The following is a 25,731-nucleotide window of genomic DNA, read 5'->3' on the forward strand; positions in this document are numbered from 1 at the left end:
AAAGAGGGGTGACTGCATCTGAGAAGTGTCCATTAAGAGGGGGTTTTACTGTATAATGTTTTGATAATACAGTAGAACCTCGTTTATCCGAACATCAATTTTCCAAACAACTCGGTCAACCGAACACCTTTTCAACCTCTCATTTTCAGTTCTCTATAGTCAATGATGCTCAACAGTTGGTATTTTCTTGGAACTTGAACTCTCTTATCTCCCAACTCGATAGCTTCTTTTATACAATAATCCACTTCCAAACAATTGTGTATATACTGTATCTGTGAGATACAGATGTAAGTAGGGGTGGACTCTGTATAATTTATGTATTTATAAATGATTAACAAGCAAAAAAACGTGCAGATTTGTCTGACATCTTTTTTTTTGTCTCACAAATTCATCTTAATCTTCTGAGTATGCTTTAATGAGAGGGAGGAGCCCGTCTTCTTGATAACAAAAAAGTTCTTATCACAATTTTTTTGGGGGTATCATTTGTCCAAATTTCAATTTATTTCTTTGCATTATCGAATTAGTTTACCGCCTGTCAGTCGAGTGGTTAGGGAACTAGCATCTCACAGCGCAGGTCTGGGTTCGAATCCCGGTTCGGGCATGGATGTCTACTAACACTAACAAATTCCCTGGACGGATCATGCTGATCCCTTGGGAATACGTGAAGACCATGTTATTATTATTATTAATCTATTTACCGAACCTTTCACTTTTCCGAACACCCTTCGGTCCCAATGTGTTTGGATAATTTAGGTTCTATTGTACTACATTACATGTTTCTTTTACGGTTGAATGCAGTCGAGACAAAAAATACATTAGGCGGACTACTTGGACAAACATATCACTTTTTATCTGGTTTACGACAGATTGTGTTAAATGAGAAAAAAAAAGTGGCCTTTCCCCTTTTGTGAAGAGGAAGAAGTGTTGCAATGAAGAAATTGTTCTACGTGGCATTCAACATAACACATCAGTGTTTGTTTGAAGGTTGATGATTATTCAGTTTTTATTAGCACCTCCTTGATTTTGGACAAAGAGTGATTGGAAGTGATCAAGTTCTATTCCATTTACATATTTAAGCTTGTGACTAATGTAATAATAAATTACTATTGGGAATTTTTATGCAAATGCATACATGCCAACCTTGAGATTAAGCCTATCCGTAGTCTCAATGTTTGCCAATGGGAAGTGGAGTGGGGGTAGGATTCCCCAATTTTTTCCCCAATGAGTATATCAAAAATTCAAATCAATTTTCTTCAACTTGGCCATTTCAGGTATTTATCCAATTCTGACGAGCATTCAAAGTATTTACGTTTGGGTATCTTTGCTGAGAATATTCCACATGAAGTCAATGAAAGTTCTTTGATTTTTTGGAACAGGCTGCTATCACTGCACTGCGTTGTCACCCTCGACATCCCCTCTTCCACTTTCTTTGGAGAAAATTATCCTTTAATAAATTATACCTGTTTAATAAACTATTATATATACTTCTGCTCTTTTTTTTCCATTCAGAAATTAAAAAGATTTCGGTAAAAAGGCCAATCTGGAGATTCAACTTGCGGATGTACGTACAGCTAAACAAAGAAAAATTTTACAACGGCTATCAACAACAGGCTTGCTTCCTTATGCAACATCATGTTATACTCAGTATAATAATAAAAACCACTGAAATCTCCAATCAAAAACAAATACTTTTGGGAAAAAAAAACAGACTTCTATATTTTTTCGTGATTCACAGCAATTCTGTATTTTATGGCAGAAATCCGTAGAAACTATGGACATTCCAAGGTATTTGGCAAGCATGCAATAAAGTACAATATCGGTAACAACACATACCTGGTATTATAGCTACAGTTTTTAAGGCTCTAAGGACACGGAAGGTTCGCAAGGCAGATAGATTTCCTAAATCAACAAACATTGTGACATACCTGTAAAAGTGAAAAAACAAAATAGTAAAATTGATATCATATTCATCATATCAACATACTAACTGAATTAACTAATGCTTTCTTTTTAAACTTATTTTGACAGTAATTTAGGCTGTGTGATACCCAATGTGACATTGGATAATTTTAATTTTTTTTAGAAAAACGACTTGGAAAAAAACCAATTTACAACAGATAGAGTATACTGGCAATTCCAAAAAATTCTTCTTGCATCTTTCTATAAAGTAAAGATCCTCTTTCTAACAAGGAAACGGTTCCAGGGTAATGTCTTCAGAAATTTTTGAAAAAATTACCTGATTTTCTATTCATTTAAATGTGCACAAAAATATAAAAAAAAATCTGGCACAATAATTATAGGTGACCAAAATTTTTTTGTAAATATTAATAGTTTGAATGTCAATAGAGAGAGGTCAAAAATGAATTTAAAAATCCAAAGCAACCCTAAAGTGTTAGAGTGATCAATGATATAAAGTCGTTCAAACAACATATGGTCAAGTACAGCACAGACAAAAAAAAGAGAACTAACTAAATAACTAGTTTCTAGAACAGAGAAGCTAGAATAATGAAAGTAAAAAGTTTTTTTTATAGGTTTATGTGACAAGCAGCAATGAGTAGCCAACGGTTATCATTCTTAAAAAATGTTTGCGGCTTTAATAATTGCATTCCACAGCTTTTTTTTAAATGTGTTTCTAGGTGAGATGAATGTAAATTTTTTTTGATAATTTTTTTGAGGATGACACCATGGGACCGTTTCCATGTAAGGGTCATTTGAAACTTTGATCTTATTGTTTATAAACTTTGACAGTGTTTTGAATTTGCTGTCAGTACTCAGCTACTAAGAAGCGATTCAAAAGGTGAGTTTTCATACGATATTATCACATTAAGTTCATTATGCATAATGAGGACAGTGACAAATCTAATTACAGACAACGATGTGAGAGTTAACATCTACAAGAACAGCTATGCCACCTATAGCCACCTCTTTGGGCATTTTGTCTGCTGTGGCCTTGTCATTGTATATGTATAGGCCAAAAAAAAAATCTGAATTATGTGTCACTATTTTTAAGTAATGCTGTTTGTTTCAAGTCAAGAGTATCAATAAAAATGTGTGTGAACACAAATTTAACATGCTTTCAATAGGGGTAAAAGTTGAGATTTTAAAGTTACTAGACATAAATTCTTTCACACATTAAAGTTGTAGCTTTTGACAGTTTCGAGAGAGAAAGAGTGATAGAGTCTATTTCTCTAGAGAGAAATTCCCCAGACTTGCCGATTTGCTGTAAATTGGTTTTTGTCACAATGTTGTTCCTACTATATCTTAAGTATTTTTTTCGCTGTGGCTCTGCAAATCTATTTTACAGGATTTCGAAATGGCACTGAAGATGTTAAATGAGAAAGATTTAATTCAATTTCCTAAATTGGTTCTCATGACCATTTTACCCAAAAAAAAAAAAAAGAATCATTTGGCCAGGGCTAGGTGTTTGGTCAGCTGTGGAAAGCACACATTTTGAAGCACCTTGTAATGTCGAAGGAGAGGTTAAATAGTGAAATTCATACCACACTGGTAAAGGGCACCAAGCCTGAATGCTCTCCCCCCCCCCCCAAGCTGCAGCCCTAGTTTTTTGAAATGCTGTGAAAATCTTGTTACTGCAGAAAGACTTTTTTTACAACTTCCATTTGCACTTTTAGATAAGAAACAACAAGTGACAAAATTTCTTGATCCTCGAATGAAGATTAACCAAGTTGGAAACATTGGTAAGCCAATGGTACAAAGTTACTAAGGTTCAGGAGTAATTAACCTTGGGGTATGCTTAGGAGCAGAATGGTTGGTGTATTCCCCTCAGGGTTCAAAATAAAATTCCAGTGAGAGACAAAAACATTTTTTGCTCAGAATTGATGTTCCACAAGCACATCTGGTGCAACAAAATGATCAAAAATCAAACTCTAGCTAAACTATTTCACAAACTTGGATCATTTCGGATAGTAAACAAAATCTGGCCATATGCAGTAAAATCTCATAATCAATACAGTAAGCCTTTGGCAACTCATTAAATTGGTACAAGGATTATTTTTCATTCATGCAAACATTAACAATATAGAAAAAAAAAATAGAATGCATAAAAGTAGCATGTAAAAACTGGATAAAATCTGATACATATCATGATAAATAAATTCTATACTCACGCTAAAGCAATAACTACAAAATCTAGCCAGTTCCAAGGATCGCGAAGATATGTGAAGTTCTCAAGAATGAAACCCCTGGCTAACATTTTTAAGGTGGACTCAAAGGTGTATATTAAGGTAAAGATAATTCTGGAAGAACAAAAATAAAAAAGGCATTAAAAATTGCACGATTCAATGCACAAAAGTTATATTCAATATTATACTTCAACATTTGAAATACTCATCATACGATTCGGGACACAGGACTGACAAATTTTTGGCAACTTTTCCACCGGAATTTATCATCGATATACAAGGTGTCCTGTATGTTTGTCTTTACCTCATCAACCGTTTGTCATAGAGGTATGGCTCTGGTTTAAATGCCCAAAATGTGTTCAGGAATCAATTTGTACCAGTTTTGAGAGTGGATATATAGTGTGTAATAAAAAAAAAATAGAAAAAAATAGAGATAGATGGCTCTTTCCCAGCTCAAGGTATCAAGGAAATATATTTTTTCTGGATATCATGCTGAGGTGAACTCGGAAATAAGTCATCTTGTCTCCACCAGGACTGAGATATCTTGGGCTGAGAAAGAGCCATCTATCTCTCTCTAAACCGTCCTACCTGGGGGCCATTTCCTGAAGTTAAGAGAGGCTACTAATGTCTCTTCTATTTCAGCGCCGCACGCCACAGTGTGTGAAATAAGGAAGTCAGGGTGATGTGTCCAGTGGTGTAGATGGTAGCATGCTTGCCCGGTAAGAAAGAGGGCCTGGGTTTGCATCCCGGTGAAAGATGCCTTTTTTTCCGAGTTCACCTCAGCGTAATATCCAGAAAATATGTGTTTCCTTGAAAACTAGAAAAATCTAAATTCCTTTTTTTGGTCCCCCTCTTCTCTAACTCCCAATTAGAAAGTTGTTGCCCTGTCTCTCGTGATGCTAATAAAAACATTCCACGTTTCTAAGTGCAATATTCTCTGAGATATTAAAATTCAAAATCGAAGAAAAGTTGGAAAAAAAAATTAACATAAGTGAGGTGAAGAAGCATTGTTCCTTATTTTATGCTGTTCTTTCATAACTTTTTCTATGATTTTTGAATCAAATATCTTAGCGAATATTGCACTTAGAAACATGGAATTATTTTGTTGGCCCCAGGAGAGACAGAGCAACAACTTTTTAATTTGAAGTTAAAAGACAGGGAAAGGAGGAGGGGAGAAGAAAAATTTAGATTTTTTTTGTTTTGTGACATATTGTATTCCTCATTCTTGAAACTGGAACAGCGATCCCTGAGCACATTTTGAGCATTTTTCAAATTAGGACTATACCTCTACGATGAATGGCTGATGAGATAAAGGCCAAATTAGGACTTACAGGATATCATGTACATAAAATTGATTTTCTCTGCGTGTGTGTATATTCTCTATACAAATCAAAAATTCTGGACCAATCACCAAATTTTGCATATATATATATATATTCCAAACGGGATGCCACTTAAATCATAGAAACATGGAAGTTTGTCACAGCTGGGATAATGTCCGTAATGGGAAAAAATGGTGGCAACAATGGCCTCAATAATGAGTTTCAGAATGTTTATTTTGGTTAAACCGTAGTTCCCAAACATGCGTTTCAGACATGTTTACTCCTTTACAATGGTTTGTCACTTTTTCGATGCTCCCAGTATATAGAGAAAACCTAGATATTATAGCTTCCACTACTAAACCACACATGCACTTTGTCCATATTCTTCTGCGGAACTTCCAACAAATTGGTACATGTTGGAATGTCTGTGTATGTGTTGTAAACCTAATGTTATGTTTACATGTAATGCTTGTTTAGTAGTGCCATCTATTTTTCGAATTATGAGTGAAGTGTAATAATTGAAGATTTGTACTGTTGTGGGCCTGTCGTGATCTGTGGCAAGACTTTTTAATGGAGAAATCGGCCCACATTCATGCCTCAATGTTGGGAACCACAGAAAACCAACCTCCGTTGACCACTACTGTCGTGCCGGTGGGGTTTGAACCCGGGTCCTCGAGCTGCTAGACTGCCGCTATGATCATTTCACAACCACAGTGGTGGGTATTATAGCTAGTTCCACATAATAACAAAACAAAGTTAAACATGGCCCCGACTCTGTCCCGATATGGGATATAACATGTTAACGTCAAAAGGTGGAGAAGGTCTTAATAAAACTGGACAATAGCACCCTCTCTCGACTAGGCCATTGAGTTTTCTGGCTTCTGCCACAACTTCAGGTCCCAGAAACACTCTAGGTTATTCTTGTGTTGGCCATTCACAAGTTCATGCCTTCACCCCCCGATCCTTCAGCAGGGGGCCCTTAGGCAGGAATCTTTGGCTCTTGTAATCTTTGCAGGAATCTTTGTAATTTGAAAAAAAAAAAAATTATGAGAATTGTCTCATGCCCCCAGGCTAGATACCTTTCGGCCCCACCCTTGAGAGGCCATCCACACGCTCTAGCGAATGGGCCAGAATCTAGGAGCTGAGGCCCAATAATTCCCTACATCTTCTGACTGTACACTTGGGACCAGCAACTTTCAACCCCCCTCTAATGTTTTCTTTATGTCAGCGCCTCTGTGTTCTAGGTCACTCTTTTGGTCATTCACATGTTCACACAGGCTCTAGATCACTCACTCTCTATGTCACTTAAAACAAATCAGAAAAAGCTTATCGTGCTTTTCTGTCCTTCATATGCGTTCACTCTCCCCAAGTTACTCGTTTTAACACTCACTGACCTAGTCTCTCGCTATCTGGACAGAGGTTGATTTATGGTGGACTATACAAAGTTTGCCGTCCATTCGTCTCCCATTCGGGTAATAATTTTCTTGGCCATTCATTCCTGAGATTTCCTGTTTCCTGGCCCCTCGGAACTTACCACTCTGGCCTATAGCCCGCTAAACCCCCCCCCCCCTGTAAATACACAACTAATTGTTAATATCAAAGCTGTGGAAAAGTGGTTCCAATTTTGTGAGCACAATAACCAATGAACACTTAAAATTCATTAATTATTCCAACACATTAAATTATGTTATATCAGGAATATTATTATGACGTTATATCTACACATAAAGCAAGGGGGAAAAACAAAAAAGAACGAACATCCATAAAATTACTTACTCGGTATCTTCAATAGTTTGATTGGTGGGCATAGTCATGAGTATGCAGTTAACAAGGATTGTGACAATGACTAAGAAGCTGAAAAGAGGATGGACCAATATATAAATTGCCACTCGGCGGATGGGATTGAAAGGGCTGAGGAGCCAAAGGGCATCGGTAGCACTGAACCGGAAGATGTCTTTCCCCTTGCTAATAACCACGAAAGTCTGCAAAAAAAAGGAGAAAAATTCAGTAACAATAATCGCATATGTATTAATTATGCTTTCATCTTTACAACTGATCACATCATAGGCAATACCAGCATGGTACATGGCATTCAGCGTGTTTGGACTGGTCTGGTAGAACTAATGCCTTTTTTGTTGAGAGTACAATGAATAAAGCTATTGAAATCATACTTACAGGGTGTTCATAAACTGTTTAGAAAAAAATTATAGAGGGGTTATAATACCCATCAAGAAGACAATATTTACGATGGTCGCAATATACAATTTGTTTTTTTTTATGAAAACTGTTTTCACACTGTTTTCATAAATGCATTGATACTCTGTCAAAATGGCACCATGCCACCCAGTAACACACACACACGCAGAATTTTTGCAGTGCCAGTTAAGGGTTAAGTGCAAATAAGAATGTACACATTGATTAAACAAAATAAAGAGGGAAAAACCCCTCGTGTGGTTTTCCGAGGGAATGTTACATGAAACAAAAGGAATGCCAAGAGTTATTTGGTAGTATCGACATAAGTAGGCGAATAATAGTCATCAGTGGATTATTAAAAAAAACCTTTAAATTGAACGACATTGGTTGAATTCCACCACCAAAGCAGAATGTCTTGTGATGTTCTGCAACAAGCCATCAGCTGACTGAAAATGTTCTGCGGTAAAAATTCACATATGCATAATAGCGTTTTTCTACACTTTTCTTAAAATTCTTCCAGATTGTTCTGCAACAGCACTGGTTGTTCTGCGACGTACGTCGCACATTTTGGCATATTCTGCTTTGGGGAATTCCACTATGAAGGAGGTCAATAGGGCTCTGGTTCGGGGCGGGGGGGGGGGAGATAAATCTCATCAATTAACATATTGCGCCATGAATTTACTATAGAGGGTGTTGTCAGTTACGGACTGATTAACCATGAACAATGTATGGTTATAATTTTTATCCCAGATTTTTTATTATATACATATATAGATATATATATAACAACATGTCCTGATTAAGTGATTCATCATTGCTGAGCCGAAACTGCTCTATCTTTCTCTCTGAAACTATATTTATGGAATTTGGTCAGTAGTTTTATACCATGATGTAAAGACTCACTAAGAAGGTTTTTTTTTTTTTAAAATTTGACTCTTAAGAGGTGGGGGTTCAAAGGTTATATAGAGAAATCATGGCGAGCCGAAACCGCTGAAGCTACAAATATGAAATTTGGTCAGTAGTCCTATTTCATGATGCAAAGACTCAATAAGGAAGGGTTATTCGAAATTCCACCCCCTAAAGGGGTTTCAAGGATATTTAAAGGATATGTAGAGGAATCACACCAAGCCGAAACTGCTGAAGTGTAAAATATGAAATTCTGTCAGTATTTTTATTTGTAATGTAGAGACTCGCTGAAAAGGGATTTCTCAAAATTAGAATTAAAATTCAACCCCTAAGGGTGGGTTCAAAGGTTATATGGAGCAATCGTCGCTGAGCTGAAATCATTTTGAAGTTGTAAATATGAATGTTAGTCAGTTGCTTGATTTTATGATGTGAAGACTCACTAAGGAGGGACTTTTCAAATTCCAACTTTTAAGCGGGTAATAAGGTGGTTCAAAAGTCATATGGGCAATCATGGCATCAAGCTGAAACCGGTGAAGCTATAAATATGAAATTTGGTTAGTATTGTATTTTACAATGTAGATACCCACTAAGACAGATTTCTGAAAATTCAACCCCCTGAGGGGACCATGATAGTCCAAATGCTATATGGGTGAATCATTGCCATGTAATTAAATTATTATTATATTCACACGAGCCGAGCAGCAGGTAACAGCTATAGTTGTACATATATATATGTATATATGAAATATAGGTATGTAGTAGTAGACTATATGTAAAATAACAGTGTTCATAATTTTCACATAAATTAATAAATTTCTGGATACATCCATCTTTTGGGAACGCTTATGAGATGTGAAATGAGGGTGTGTCTGGCATGGCTCCCACATCCTGAAGCAGGGCCCCAAGGCTAGGATCTTCAGCGCCCTCGTCAGACTAACACAAATCCCTTTATGATGAATTTATAGCATGAAAAATAACATGATGCAAAGACTCACTAAGGAAAGGTTTTTTGAAGAAAAAAAAAAGATGGAAATCGTCCCGGGCTGTGTCAGGCTCACCCTTGTGGAGGCCATGGTGTCCGGTCCTTCAATATCAGTTACTATAGAACAGTCGAGAACAGTCAGCAATCAGCAATAACGGTTCCAGTTGTTTAAAAAAATTATTTTTAGTTTTAGTGGTGCAGTGGTAACAGGCTTCTCTGCCAACATGAAAGATACCATCAGGGTCCAAGGGTTCAAACCGAGGGGAAGAATGTCAATAACAAATGCTATCTTTGGGGCTTGAGATGACCACGATGGATGGCGATTTCATTTCCCACTCAACTCCATTGAGTTTCTGTATGGCTATATGATCAAAATTGGTGTGCGGTAAAGTAGTAGGACATGGGGGGGGGGCTCCTACATTTCACAAAAAACATCTATGGGGAGGGGAGGTCTCATAGTCCCCACATTCTGGAGCAGGGCCTATGGGCTGGGATCTTCGGCAGCCCCCCCCCCCCCCATATAGTTAATTTGAAGCTTGAAAAAAAATTGAGAATAGTCTTAAGTCTCAGGACTAGAGCTTCGCCAGCCCTATCCTTGTGGGGGCGGGGGGGGGGTCCTAACCTCTTTCATCCATCGACCCCTTGTACCAACTACATAATTTATGTCAGAATTACATTCTGAAAATAACAAAATAAATAATGCCACAAAAATAATGAGTTAATAATTATATTCTAAACCACACTTACCACTACTCTGAAAAGTTTCTAAACCCCCTTTCCATTAAAGGGTACACCCCCTGATATATTAGATTTCTTCTTTTTCCAATCATTACACTGGTTTTCCTAGGAGCAGGTTCGTCTGAACAGCGTGCAACGTAAATCGCCCAGCGCGACACGCTGTTCACTCACCAGCAAGAAAGGCGGTACGACTGCTTTCCTACAGAGCGCAACACGTCTCTCGCCAGCGCTTTATGTCCGGCTGGTTGGCCGACTGCTTCTGGAGTCAAATGCGTCGTGCGCTGCGCGTTTCACCTATTTTCTCTTCGATTTTGTTGTGTTTTCGTTCTTTTCCTTTCTGCCTCCCTTTTTTATCGTGCAGAAATACGTGGATGTGCAGACGACAGAACAGATTATGCGCCACGCAAGGAAAACAAAAGCGCGTAGCGTAATAAAGTTGCACGTTTCTACCTACGCGAAATGATCCGACTCGGTTCACGCGGCGCAGAAGGACCTGCTCCTAGGAAAATTCGGCTCGAAATTCAGGCGCTAAACATCAAGTAATAAATATTCACATGATCAACTTATTCTTACTGACCACAACACAAGGGACTAATTTTGAAAATATAAACAAGAACGGCCGTAACCACGGTTTATGCATTATATTAACAATCAATAGGTGATAGTGATGATGACTATAACTATGTGACTTTAGAAAAACACCAATCAACTAGAATCTCTGCTGCCACCTGTGAAATAAAAACACAACTGCTATAATTATTTGATTGAAATTAGTTTTTTTAGGGTTTGAAATTCAGGTCTTTTGATTAATATATTGCGTCAAAAAAATTTATGATGTTTTCGATTGGGGAATCATTTGAATTACCTTCACGCGCAGTGTACTAATCTAACTTTAAAAGACACAAAGAACAACACTGTTAAAATTCTGAAGCAAATTCAATAATTTTAAAAATTATTTTATGATATTATATGTTTTTTTCTATTTAATTTATAATTTTTTTTACATTCGGTATATTTAAAGCAGAGGTTGATGTGTGGTATTTTTATATTCCATAGATGGCAGCAGAAAGTTTCAATATGCGAGATGTGTGCATTGAAGTCGCCAGCAATCCCTAAACTTGTGCACGAGGAGGCACGCCACGACCTCCTATATAACTTAGCTCCAGGTTATCTAGGTGGTCGTGGGCACGCACGCGCGCATCTTCGGCTATGTTCCTTACAACAAATGTCACCTCTGCACCAACAATGAACGACTCCAACCGAAACGGAACCGTTTTTAACGTGTTTTTTTTAAACGGGAGTATTTATTAATTACCAGGCATTGAATGTTTTTTCGCACATTGGCTTCTGAGTTGAAGAAGAGATTTCCTAATTCTTTAATTACTCCAGGACCTTCTTAAAGCATGGGCCTACCAGGCATCCCCTTCAGGGCCCTTAGGGGGCTTCTCGAGAGTATAGGGGCAATCCCCGCAGTGCCAACACCTTCTGCTCTAGAAGGTATTGGCCGTGCCGTCTTAATGCATGTGCAGGGGCGTCGGAAGTGTTTCGAAACTGTGGGTGCTCGTCTTTAGTTTTATATCGGAAATTTAAATTTTTGGATCAATTCTGGGGGTGCTCGGATCCATGTCACAAATTACCGTGGGTGCTCAAGCACCCCCGGCTCCGACGCCACTGCGCATGTGCTAGTCGGGCAAGGCTCAGGGGCCTCAACAGAAGAGGGAATCTCACAGAAATGAAATCTGGTTGAGAATTTGCTAGGTAGGGCCTCATAAAAATCAATTAACCCGGGGGGGGGGGGCTATGATGCTCTCAAGACGGCCCTGATCGATGTTGGTGTTATGATAAATAGCGGGAGTCGATTTGCCAAGTAAAATCTCCCATTTTTTCAAGTGGAAATTCAAGAAATTGACAAGAGCTCATTTTAGGGCCCTCCGATTATCGCTTTGCCCCCCCCCCCGCTTCCGAAGGAAGATATATGGTTTTGTCACCAGTGGGGCACCAGACCCGCCTGCTCCCCCCTAGTTGCGGCCCTGCGAACAAGACTTCATTTCCTTCATTTTGTGAGTAAAAGATCTAATTCGTCAAATAGCTAGTCATTGTTTGAATGTTGCCAAAGAAAGACAAGAAAAATCGAGTAAAAATTTGACTAATATTTTCCCCTCATTCAGTTTCTTGTTCGCAACTTGAGGGGAGAGTGAAAAAGTTGGAGTTCAGGTGTGTGACTCTATATGCACATTTTTTCAATCGATGCGTATGATTATACAATATCTGTAACTAACAATAGAAATAATTAACAAGTAGAAAAAAAGAATATTGTCGTATATTTTTTACCCTTTGATTTTCGTAGTACCGGTCGATGTCTTCGAGGGGGGTGGCTACGAGCTCGAGCGGGAGTTCGTTCAGAAGGAGCTTGGGCAGAGGCATTCCAGCTTCTAAGTTTGGGTCGGCTTCGAAGGCTTCATGATGATAGCCTTCCGGCGCTTCTATGGGCCTTCCCGGTGCGGGAGGGGCTCCAGGCTCTCCTTCCCGCTTCTGCGCTTGCTCTTTCCGAGCTGTTTCCTCTGCAATGCGGGCCTCGATCGCTGCCAGGGACTCGCGAGTGAAGGGACGGAATATTGGCACCACCTCCTCGTCGGACTGGTCATCGGCAGACATCGCTCACCTCGGCTGTGAAATTAGATAAAGAAACTTCAGTGAATTTATCGAAGAAAATTCAATAAAACAAAGACAATGACTTATAACTAATTGATTTCAAAGAATTCGTTGGGTAATTCAGTTTCAAGTCAATTTGATATCTCTCTTAACCCCTTCGCGTACAGGCTTTTGGCAACAAACCGACATCGTCCTGACAGAACCGGTTAATTGCCATTGGCTATCCTGGTATTTCGAGGTGGCGCTACAGTTAAAATATATTAGAGCAGTGATGCTACGCGACTGATCCGAGATCACGCTTACTGAGCCTAGGCGGAAAGAGAAACTTCAAAGGGTTCAACTTCGAGAGACAACCCTTATACAGGATACCCTGTAAGTGCTAATGCAGCCTTTATCTCATCTACCGTCCGTCGTACAAGTATAATATAAGTTTAGAAAATGCTCAAGAGGCGTTCAAAAATTACGCTGTACCAGTTTTGAAAGTGAAAATACAGTGTGTCATAAAATAAAAAAATCTAAATTTTTATAAGGTGCCCTTGTCATCTAACTTCGAATTAGAAAATTGTTGCCCTGTCTTTTTCCCGAGAACAACAAAAGCGATCCTACTTTTTTAACTGCGATATTCGCAAAGATATTTGAATTCAAAAATCTGAGAAAAGTTGGGAAAGGACAACATTAATGAGGGAAAGAAACGTTTTCAGTTGGTTTTTGTGTTCTTTCATGACTTTTCTGCGATTTTTGAATTAAAATAACTCAGTGAATATCGCAGTGAAAAGACTTGTGATTTATTTTTGTTGAGCTCAGGAGATACAGGGCAGCAACTTTCTAATTGGATATAATAGTTAGAGGACAAGGGTACCTTATAAAAATTCAGATATTTTTTTCATTTTGCAACACATTACATTCTCAAAACTGGTACAGGGTAGTTTTTGAACTCATTGTGAACATTTTTTTAAATTAGAAATATACGTGTCTACGACCGGCGGTTGATGAGATAAAGGCCGCATTAGCACTTACAGAACACCCTGCACATGTGGCAGGCCCGTTGCCAGAAATGTCGTTCGGGGTGGGGGGGGACCACTTTCATTTCGGGGGAGGGGGAACCAAAGTGATAGTACAATAGATTTGGCCGCCATCTTTTTCCCTTTTTTCGGCCATTTTCTCACATTTCGTGGGGGGGGGGGAAACCAGACCTTCATGCCCCCCCCCCCAACCCCGGTACGGTCTTGACATGTGATATGACCACTACGGCCCTGCGTAAGTGGAGGGATATTGCGTTGTGGAATTGAGGGCTGAAAAGTGGCATCAAGGACTTTTTGGAAAAATATAAACTGAGAGTTACCAACTCTTTTTGATCTTACAAGGTGAAGTCTTCAAAAAGTTTTGAGAAAAAAATTGCCACCGATTCTACTCATTTAAATTTGCACAGAAATATAAAAAAATCCTTCGGAATTATTATGGGTCACTCAAAAAAAAATTAAATACAGTAGCCGCCACTTACAAGAATCACGTTTGGTTCAGCCATTTTGACTCTTATAAGAGGTTGGTTCTTATATCCAGAGATTTTTTTTTTCTTCTGTTGTTCCTGTATAATTACCTTGGCACCAGCACAAAACAAACACAACTCTGACAATATAAATGCGTTAGGGCCACGCATTCGCACTCACAGTACGTTCGGGCATATACCGATTTGTTAGAAATTCCGCAGAGAAATGTCTACAAGATGCACGCACGGCCAAGTACTAGTAGTATTTAAGACGGCATTGCCCAAGAAGGCGTATCTTAAGCGTTTTCAGAATTTGCAAGTTCAGAGTAGCGGGTGACAGAATTACGGCAATTATAAATTAATTATTGACATAATTTATTTAATTTATTATTTTATTTAATTTATTTTCGTTTAATTTATTATTTTATTTTGTTTGTTTTCTGTCATTGAATTTTGGACAGGCTTGAATGAAAATAAGATCTATACACACATTTTGTGGACCGGCACTCTTCAGTGCTTGTCTATATCACTTTTAGGTTGCGATTACACTATAAAAGTTTTGTAAACGTGCTTTTTTTGTATAAAACTTGAAAAATACAACGAATAAACTGATCGGTTACATTCGAGCAAATGCAACCGCTCAGCTTATTGGTTGTATTTTTTAAGTTTTATAAAAAAAAGCACTTTTACAAAACCTTTATAGTGTAATCTCAGCCTAAGTCCGGGATTACATTGCAAAAGTTTGATAAAAGTTTTTTCACAAAACTTGAAAAAAAAAAAATCGACAATCGATGTCTATTGGTTACGTTCGCTCGGATCTAACCGGCACGCTTGCATTTTTCAAGTTTTATAAAAGAACTTTTCTAAAACTTTTATAGCGTAATCCCGGCCTTATATTATTTTTATATCCGAAAAATGGATATCCGTGATGGATCTTTGGTAAGTCTGGGATTACACTGTAAAAGTTTGATAAAAGTTCATTGATAAAACTTGAATAATGCAATCAATAAAGTTATAGGTTGCATTTGCTCGAATGTAACCGACAACCTTATTGGTTACATTTTTAAAGTTTTATAAATGAACTTTTCTAAAACTTTCATAGTGTAATGCCGGCCTAAGTAATTTTTAAGTACCAACAATATGATTTGAAATCCGTTTTTTGAATATAAACTAACATGAGCACCCCCGACTTTCATCTTGTCTTAAGGAATATACATGTTTCTGTATACTCTTGACTCTGGACTGTCCGTGTTACGTCCACTGGAAAATCACCAGATAATAAATCCTTATTTATGATCCTATTTGGTCAACTTTTTTTCTCAAATAAATCCTTAATTCCTGTCCTAACAAAGCAACACATTAGAGATGGATATCTCTGGTGTAGTGTTGCTCTATCGCGGTGATCGTTTTACTTATATATTAGGTGTATTTATAGAAGAAATAAGAAAAAAAATATATAGCGAGATGGGATGCTTTTTGATTTTGGTGAAAAATTTCACGAGTGAAGCGAATCGACAACGGAGAGGGAAAAAAAAAAAAAGCTGAAGCGCCCAACGTGGGGCTCGAACCCACGACCCTGAGATTAAGAGTCTCATGCTCTACCGACTGAGCTAGCCGGGCGATATTTCCTTCACACTGTAGTAAAGAGCAACAAAATAGCATCAAGCAAATCGGATAAAGCTTATCTCATTTCTTTCTCTCATTGAATGGAGGAAAGTTCATATTTGAATGTACATATACAAGGCTATTTTGAAATCTGAACTTCCCCATCTTATATTGCTCTCGCGAATCCATATTCCCCAACCCTTTGAACTGTTTTTAAAATTTTCCTGATCCGCATTATAAATGCCATATCGAAATAAAAGCGTGTAAAGAACCCGAGGTATTTTCGGGGTGACCGAACTAAAGCAACCACGTTTGACGAGATATCTCGTGATTACCGCTGTAAAGGTTAATGTCCCTCAAATATTTTCTAATGGTCACAATGACACAGAATTCGGACGTTGCACAGTCGTCGTTTTCAGAAATGTTGATAAACACTGACCTAGGATAGGCCAAGGGTGCTCAACCTTTAAGAGCGCAAAGGAGCCGGATCCTGGGGGTTGAGGCATTTCAGCCACCCCAAGTAAATTTTGTGGGTGGCGGGGGGTTAGCGCACCAACCTCTCGGTGAGTATGAAAAAACGGCAATAAATTTCACGTCCCGGTCTAATTAGCCCTCGTGTGCCCCCCCCCCTTTTTTCGGTTGCAAAATAGACATGTACACTTCCCCCCAAGTGTTTCCTTGTTGTCCAGTCCAAAGAGTAGCCGCTGTGGTGGTCGAGTGGTCATAGTGACGGCCCCAGTAGCACAACGATATAGTACAATATCTGGACCATATTGTTATATATCGAAATGTCAGAGGAATATCAGATAACTATGATATAGAACGATCTTGTGCTATATGGTGCAAATTATTTATGATGTTAATTGATCAAGTCTTTAATTTTTCAGTCGAATATGTATTTGATTCCATGTGAATAATCTCTACTTTGAAGGACAACAACTTGGGACAATAAATTATTTTAATATAGTTTGGAAAACATAGATCTATATCATGAACCTGACAAAGATCTATATCAGATTCTCGATATAGACCTGATATAGATCTTTCAAAGAAGACATAGTTCTATATCCTCAACATGACATACATCTATATCGTGAACCTGACAAAGATATATATCAGATACACAATATGCTGATATATCAACATATTGTGTCCATTTAAATAAAAATATTGCCTTCAAATAAAAATTTGGAGAAAATTTAAAGTTGGTACAATTTTTTGTTTGAATGGAAATTAAAAACGTTTGAATGAATAATTTTTCATAAGAAATTTTGATTTTAATAGGATTAATTATGTTGATATATAAAAATCATTTCATCAGTTATAATTGAATCCTTACTGTGTATGTTTTACATCGTAGATGTTGGTATTTTAGTAGGGAGCAACAACTTATCCACCGTAACTTTAATTGCCACTTTATAATTGCACATATTTTTTTAAGTTAGAAAAATTTGCTCTTGTTTTTGTTGTATATGTGTGTTTTTCTTAAAATTACTTATTTTTTCACTTTGATGTGTTTTCATTTTTTACCATACTTTGAGAGTTTTAACTTTTTTGTGTTGCATATTTTTTATTATGTTTTATTAGCATAAATTAATAATTTTAAATAAATAATTAATATACTACACAATACATTAATTTGTTTCTTGTGTTATATATAATTTCCTTATTTATAATATAATTTTTTCAATTATCTGCCTCAAAATGATAAATATATCTCACTATTTCTCTATTTTGTAATTTTTGTGTGCATACATATGAAAATGAATAAATTTAATTGTAAACACAAAAACAAACCATTACTTGTAAACTAATGTAATAATAACATCCTGTAGTCAGTTCTGTTGTGGTGGGTTGGTAAGATGCGGAGTTACAGATGGGATGGGTACATGGGTTCAAACCCACCCACCTACAGGAAAATACTTTTTTTTTTTAAATTTCTTCTGCAAGGGCGCCATCTATCATCCAAAATTTGAAGTATTTGAATATATCATATTCACGATATAGATATATTTATCTCTGACTATGCCTTTTTTAGCCAGAACGATATCGTGACCTGATATAGATCTATATTGGAAACTGAAATTTTACGATATAGATCTATATCTTTGTGCTACTTGGGGGACTCGCATCGCGGGGATCTGGGTTTGAGCCCCACCGTCACCACAGTGGTGGTCGGCTGAAGTTGGTTTTCTGTGGTTCCCAACTTCGAGGAGCAAATGCGAGCCGATCTCCCCATTAAAAAGTCTCGCCACAGAGAACAACAGGCCTACAAACAGTACAAATATTCAGTCACTACACATCACTCACTTCACTTCTGAGATATAGATGGCAGCACTGAAAAATCATACACAACACTAGATACGCACTCAGACTGTTAGGTACACACACTTACAATTCCGGCACAACTCACTAGGTAGTAAATTGCCTATGGCGATAGACCTGAGTTGTGCTCGGTTTGAAAAAAAAAGTCCAAAGAATAGAGCAACCAATTTCTGGTAACAATTCCAAGAAACACTATAGAATTTTCAAGACCGCGTACTTTGAAATTGTTACCGAAAATACATTACTCTATTCTTTGAGTGTGAAGAACAAGGAAAATCTTGATGGGGGGGGGGGGTGCGCCGTGTGTGTGTACATGTCTATTTTGAGGCCGAAGAGGGGGTTGACCATAAATGAAAAAAAAAATAACTTCATTGCATTATAGCATAACAGAGGCCGAGCCCCCCCCCCCCCCACCAATAATTGATCATAGGTAATTTTTTGTAACACTACGGTCATTTTCTGCACACGAGGGCTAATTAGACCGGGACAATTATCAAGTGATCTGTAAAAACACAGCGGGTCACTTAAGTGATCTGACAATATCTGGCCAACTCAACTTTGTGTCTTCTTGCCCGCTGGTGGTCTTTCGGTGCCTAGTGCTCTGGACGTCGCATCGCTCTTCCATCATGGCCCAAACCTTCTGGGTGACTAGCTTATATTCCCCCCATGGGAGGATAGAGCAGGGGTCATGACCGGTTTTGGTACTATAAATTTCGATGATAGGAACTATAAATTACGCGTTCATACAATTTTATAAACACAAAAATAGTACAAAACCTCTCCAATAGGTGGCCCTGATGCATCACTAATCATGTTTCTAAAAAGTTCAAATATGTCCCTCTCAGTAGCGTATTTACATTGGGGAGGGGCTTAGTAGGCCATATCCCAGGGTGATAAGTTAGGAGGTGCTGCAAAATTTGTATAGCCCGATATAAATCCACCTCTACCCAGAGAGCAAGGGACTAGGTCAGCGAGTGTCAAAAAGAGTGACCTAGAGAGTTTGAACGCATATAAACGACCAAAAGCGCGATAAGCTTTATCCGATTTATTTAAAGCGACATGGAGAATGAGTGGCGCGCATGTGTGAATGCCCACACATACCAAGAGACATTACCAAAAGAGTGACTTAGAGCGTGTGCAAGCTTGTGCATGGCCCCGCAAGGGTGGGGTCGAAAGTTATCCAGCCCGGGGTATGAGACAATTCTCATCATTTTTGTTTATTCAAACTAATAATTCACTATAATGGGACCAAAGATCACAGCTTGGGGACCCTGATGAAGGCATGAACTTTTGAATGACCAAAAGAATAACCTAGAGCGTGTGCGAACATGGGCGTGACCTAGAGAACGAGAGACCAGGTCAGTTAGCAACCAAAAGAGTGACCTAGAGCAGTGGTTCTCAACCTTTGGAAGCCCGCAGCCCGGTAAATCTCTTTTGCGTAAGTGAAAGGTCCGATCATATACACACAGTTAACGAGAAATAAATGGGTAAATGAAACTGCGAATCACACTCACACGGTCCGGTGTGACTAGAGTTAGGGCCCAGTACTGTGCCGCGGCCCGGCGGTTAAGAAACACTGACCTAGAGCATGTGTAAGCACGTGAGTGGTGAAAGCCGCATACAAACGTGTGAGTGACTAAAAGAGTGACCTAGAAAATGTGTGAGCATGTCAGCGACCAAAAGAATATGTTACCATGTGAGTGATCAAAAGAGTGATTTAGTCACAGGAGTATTTATAGGGGTGAAGTTATACGAGGTTTAGTGGGTTATTGCACGGAGCGGCGAGTTCGAGGAATGAGTGGTCAAGAAATTTGACTCCTCCTCCTATCCAGAACATAACTTGCTGCTCTGCTCAACGAAGAGATATAAGCAGATGGTCAAAGACCTATAGAGAAAATTCGACTACAGAATAAGAGAAGAGCGGCGAAGTTTTCGTTCAGCAAAACCATATAAATCCGCTTCTGCTTCCTCTTGATTTTCAGAAATGTATCAATAAACGTGTTTTGCGCAACCTGATCGCAGTAAGGATCCTTGAAGCAAGTAAGCTACAAGCTGTGAAACACTTAAGGGTTAGAAGTTGTCCTTTGTAGATTCGGGTAGAAAGTACTGTAAGATAAAAAAAAAAAAAAGGATCCACAGTCATACCTTATCTGTTAAAGCACGTGGTTAATAACTTTGATTGTGGGCGTGTAGTAATAAATGAATATGTGGTTGACATATTTCTTTTCCCCTTCTTTTTTCTTGGAAGAACGGTTGCCAGCCTTCACTATGCAAAATCCAAGAAGTGCAACGAGTCTCTTTGATGACCGTCGACGGTCATCACAAGTACGACTTTCTTTCTTCGTCTCGTAAATTATTGTGCAACCTGTACCTTTCTTTCAAACCGAGCACAACTCACGTCTATCGCCATGGGAAATTCACTACCTAGAGGGTTATGCCGGAAGTGTAAGTGTGTGCACCTAACAGTCTGAGTGCGTATCTAGTGTTGTGTCTGATTTGTTCAGTGCTGCCATCTATATTTCAGAGGTGAAGTGAGTGAAGTGTAATGATTGAATATTTGTTCCGTTTGTAGGCCTATTGCTCTATTGCTCTCTGCGGCGAGATTTTTTACGGGGAGATCGGCTCGCATTTGCGTCTCGAAGTTGGTAACCGAGAAAACCAACTGCAACTTGTCATCCACAAGTCATTCCATTCACATACGAGAGCTGAGCAAATGGCTGAAGAACAACGCATAGCGTGAGTGAGTACATGTACCTGACGTGGATGCTCTGTCGGGTCAGAAAGCTCAGTATTCACTAAAATGGTTCATACATAATTCAGTTATGAAATTCGTAGTGAAATAGCTTAATTTTACTTGTGCTTCCGTTTTTGTTAGGTACTCAATAATAAAATTACACAAAAATGTAGTGAGCCCTACATGTACGTTTTTTCAAACACGTTTTCTGCACATGTTATGCAAAATGGAAAAGAACAAAAGGAGCAGAAAAATTCAGTACCCATTTAGGAAATGCAAGCTACATCGTACTTGGAAATTACGGATTTATCCACTACAAATCGATTCACACTCATTTTAATTTTTTTCCCTATGCTCATGAATGGAAACGTTTTTTTTTGCTAATTATGGAAATTAGCGGGGCTAGAAAAACTTATCCACTGTAACGGTTTATCCTCTCATTCGGAATCTACTTACAGAGACTGTATTATTTCTGGGAAATTTTCTAAGAGATAAAAGTAATGAGAGAGAGAGAGAGAGAATATTAGAGGGTATTTGCAGGGATGAGGGCTAAGCGGGCTATACCCCAGGCCGGAAATCATGGAGGGGCGGCAAATTTGACAAATGAGCGGTCAAGAAAATTAGAGTAGAATTGGAGAAGGCTGGCGAAAAAAACCATAATTCTACCTCTGCCAAGAGAGCAAAGGATCAGATCAGTGAGCGACCAAAAAAGTGACCTAGAGAGTCAGCAAGTGGGAGAGGGACGAAAACAGTGCGCACTGGGCCGCAAAAGAGCTTAAAGAGTGCAATTTGAGCCCCCCCCCTTTTTGTCCAGAACCCAGAGCACCAGACGCACCTGCCACTCAACCCCCCCCCCCCCCCAGTTGAGACCCAGGTGTGTAAGTATGTGAAGAACAGAAGAGTGACACTTAGCAAGAGAGAAATCAGGTCGTGAGTGGCAAAAGAAGCTTTCTTCACCCTCAAGAGAGTTGAAGCACATGAGTGACCTAAACAATGTGCAAACATGCGAATGACAAAAGAGTGACCTAGAGAGCGAGTAACTAAGTCAGTGAGTAATCATAAGAGGGATTTGTATAGTATGCAAGCATGTGGGGGGCATAAAAAAATGACTTGGAGACAGAGGGGATGTAAATCCCTGATTACAGGTGGGGGGGGGGGGATGATAAATGGGCTCAGTGGGGTCAGTTCGGAGGGCAGCAGATATGAGGAACGAATGGTCAAGAAAAATAGATTTGAATGGCAGAAGGCCGGCAAAGCCATAAATCCGTCTCTAATGAATATTCAGACTGAATGAGTATATTATATTATATATTATTATTATTCTTCAATAATTTTGTACCCTAATTGATTTAGGGACCAGAGCATCATTGGCCCCACACCTCAAGTCACCACCGTTACCCGTGCGTTGAACAGGCATTTCCGTACTCTCGTAAGTACGTGTACGACAGATTGGGAATCACTGTTGTATGGTATATAATAGTAAAGTTTCAGTTCACGTACCAGGTATAAAATTCACTTTTCGTTGCACGGGCTTATCTTCATCCAGATTTCTCAATGACAAAAAAAAAAAAAAAAATGTCGGAAGTCTAATTAACTAATGATATTATTATTCTGTCTGTACTTACTTCGGATAACAGGAATATTCGTGGGGGGAAGGAAATGGAGGGTGTGTGGGTGGCACAATGGCACACAGGGTCGAAACCGATGCTACGTTGTCCTCCCTTTGTTGTCGCCCGACGAAGGAGGAGGCGGTTCTGGACTGAGGCTGTTGGTGCTCGTTGCTGTTGCGGTGTCCGCCGCCTCAGCACACGAACATTCAGAGCACCGGAAAACACGGCGTCCTATAAAAGATACAAAAAAACAATTTGTTAAGTACCTACGTTATACATACAGATATCTTATAAACATAACATTATGCATTGAAAAAAAGACCAAAAAACTCGGTTTTAATGACACCTCGATGAAAACGTCAATAATGTGCTGTCTGGACTGATTCTCACAGAGAAACCTCGTTTATAACGTCGAGGAAAACGCAACGACCTCGGATTATAAGGTCACGTTTTCGTAATTTTTGCTTCCTGTCTTCACGGTTTTCTCCCTAAGACAGTGGTTCTCAAACTTTGGTCACCAGCAGCTCCCTTGCCCTATTCATATATCCGGGCATTCACAAAAGAACCACTTCAAAGCATCAATAGGCGCACGCACACACATATCAATATTTCCAGTTCACCATGACGCCCCTGACAAAAGTTGGCGAAGCCGTATGGGGAGAATTTCCTTTAAGATACGCGAAGTTCATTTCGATTCGTATTTTTTTACTGGAATCAGCAACGACATTAATTTAGATAACTTATAAATTGTGTTAAAATGAATATGCTTATAAATATAAATACAGTCGGCTCCGCTTAATCGGATATCAACGATTCCAGCTCACAATAAAATTCAATTGTCATTTTTTATATGATATAGTTAGTATAGTTTGTATTTTGAAGACTATGAAGGATCAAAATAAATGAAGCTTCTCGAATAAATCTGACTTCGAAAATGAAATGAAAATTATATTCAGTTAAAATGATCACAATACCTAAGATTTCACTTTTCACAAGGAAAGTTAGCGTCCTCTATTGGCTCAACAAGGACCGAAATAAAATAATCAAATGTACGTATTGAAGACAACTTTAATACTACAATTGAAGCGTAATATTAGATTAAGCAAGAAAAAGTCGTTAAAATTATCATATTAAGTGGCGGAACTTTAACATTGCCTCTATGGGGGAAATTTTGGTTCCGGAGGATCTTATCCGTTTAAGCGGGGTACTCGTTTATCCGTTATCCGAAAAAGCGGGGCCAACTATATTCCTCTCAAATATTCACCATGTTTCAATTTTTATTTTTTTCTCTCGAAATACATTTTAGCAGACTTGCTGTAGCACTGCATTTTCATAGAGTCATTTGTATTCAATATTTGGCAATTTCACCGACAATCCGCAACATTTTTGGTGAGAATTGTCGATAGCCCCTATTTATGGTGACAATTTCCCGTATTTCCCTGAATAAAATATGGTTACCCCCCTAATCTCAATGAAAGACAACTTCATAGACAGAATTTGATTGCATCTGATGAAATTTTTCGTCAAGTCTTTTAAGCGTCAACGTCAGTTGCAAAGAGACGCCTCGGTCATAACGAAAAATGTCAAGGGATCGTCGATGTCGTTACAACCGAGACTTCATATCATAAGAAATCATTAAAAATATGACGGCTTTTATATTAGAAACACGATTGCTTGTCATCGCACTTAGAGCAAGTTATGCGATAATTTTTTATTTATGACGTTGTTCGAGCGTCTGAGAAAAGGAAATTTATGTTATTTAAGTCCTCGGTATATTTACATTCATTGCAATGTCAGTGAAATCTAGCAAATATTAGATAGATTTCTATGTAGATAAATTTAAATTCCTACCCTGTTAAATTCAAATTTCGATTCCGTATGGATCTTTTCCCATCCAAATGAGGACCTAGAACTATTGTACCTACCGTAATGTGTAGATTGGCTATAGGTGGAATTACGGGGGGAGGAATAGGCGTCATGATTATTTCTCGAAATAATTTAAAACTATTTAATCATATAGAGACATTCGATTGGATAGTACGACTGCGGTATGGAGCTCGGGACAAAATGTCCTTTATCTCTTTTATCTTAAGAGGTACTGTGATACTTATGTATAGAAAAACATGACTAAAACTACCTTTTGCACAAATTTTAAAGAGGTATACACTGACGAAAATTTGAGGCGACCTAATAAATTTTGGACTTCCACGTGCTCTTTTAATTCTTTAAGCCGGGCACATAGTGGGGCGACCAAGAGGTACGGGAGCGTATAATAGAGATTAGCGACGGAAACACTTGCATTGTGTGTTTTGTTCTACACTGCACATACTCGAGTTGCGAGACAATCCTTTGTCTCGAGAAAGACACAACTTCACGGGGTGTGTGACTTGGGAAAACAAGTTTGTTTCTCGCTCGACACCCTTACATTTCAGAACACCCCTGTTGTTTTCCCTCTATCCTCCTCTTCCTTTACTATGTGTGGACATCTCTTCTTCCCCCCATGCGATTTTTTTTTCTTCCTAGTCACAATACTGGTACCGCGTATCTCTTCGTCTCAGTATGTGTGTAGATTTAGGCTTTGGCTTTTGTTAGCACAGTCAACGAGGCATTGTGTTGAATGTGTCTTAACAAGAGCTATCAGTAGGTACCTATTTTGCTAAAACTTCTTGGCGAAATATTCCAATATTATTAGTTTTTTGTTGATGATTTGCAGACCGGAAAAAATTAAATAAATAGAGGGATTAAGTAAAGAGAGGGAATGATTTGCGGATCGATGCAAAACGAATCGGAGAAATGATTCGCAGACTTTTTGATCTGTGAGAAATTCTCAAAATTCTCGTACATCGGCACCGGTCTACGGATCAGCCGTTGAAGAACTCTGGTCTAGGGGATATAAGCCCGATGAATTTTGTCTATTTTTCATTTGCGCATGGTTTTCTGCGCAGCTCGTCACATATAAGTCCCGTTTATGTATGCAATATTGCGGTATCATTGGAATTCTGGCACCCGCTTGACGACTTTTTTCTCTCATAGGGA

At 38.5% G+C, this 25,731-nt stretch overlaps 1 protein-coding gene and 1 non-coding gene across 12 annotated transcripts in view; both read right to left on the minus strand.

Moving 5' to 3' along the window:
* LOC149088024 (sodium channel protein para-like) overlaps nt 1-25,731 on the minus strand; it is a 270,116-nt gene that overhangs the window by 90,284 nt on the left and 154,101 nt on the right. For 10 of the 11 annotated variants that reach the window (XM_089243934.1, XM_089243917.1, XM_089243900.1 and 7 more), the window contains 5 exons: nt 22,711-22,926; nt 12,615-12,950; nt 7,241-7,446; nt 4,128-4,256; nt 1,834-1,925 (listed from right to left, as the gene is read on the minus strand). In XM_089243934.1, the coding sequence (XP_089100060.1) occupies nt 1,834-1,925; nt 4,128-4,256; nt 7,241-7,446; nt 12,615-12,938 (751 nt within the window). In that variant the 5' untranslated portion in view covers nt 12,939-12,950; nt 22,711-22,926. Of the gene's footprint in view, nt 1-1,833; nt 1,926-4,127; nt 4,257-7,240; nt 7,447-10,292; nt 10,861-12,614; nt 12,951-22,710; nt 22,927-25,731 lie in introns of those variants that run through there. The other variant, XM_089243942.1, reaches the window with a different exon arrangement.
* Nucleotides 15,969-16,041, minus strand: TRNAK-CUU (transfer RNA lysine (anticodon CUU)). Its single transcript has one exon. It is a non-coding gene; the product is annotated as a tRNA-Lys (tRNA).

This window comes from Pholcus phalangioides, unplaced genomic scaffold (assembly GCF_987345545.1).
Source record: "Pholcus phalangioides strain wild (caught in Gottingen) unplaced genomic scaffold, Ppha-v1.0 ptg000003l_1, whole genome shotgun sequence".
Lineage (NCBI taxonomy): Eukaryota > Metazoa > Arthropoda > Arachnida > Araneae > Pholcidae > Pholcus > Pholcus phalangioides.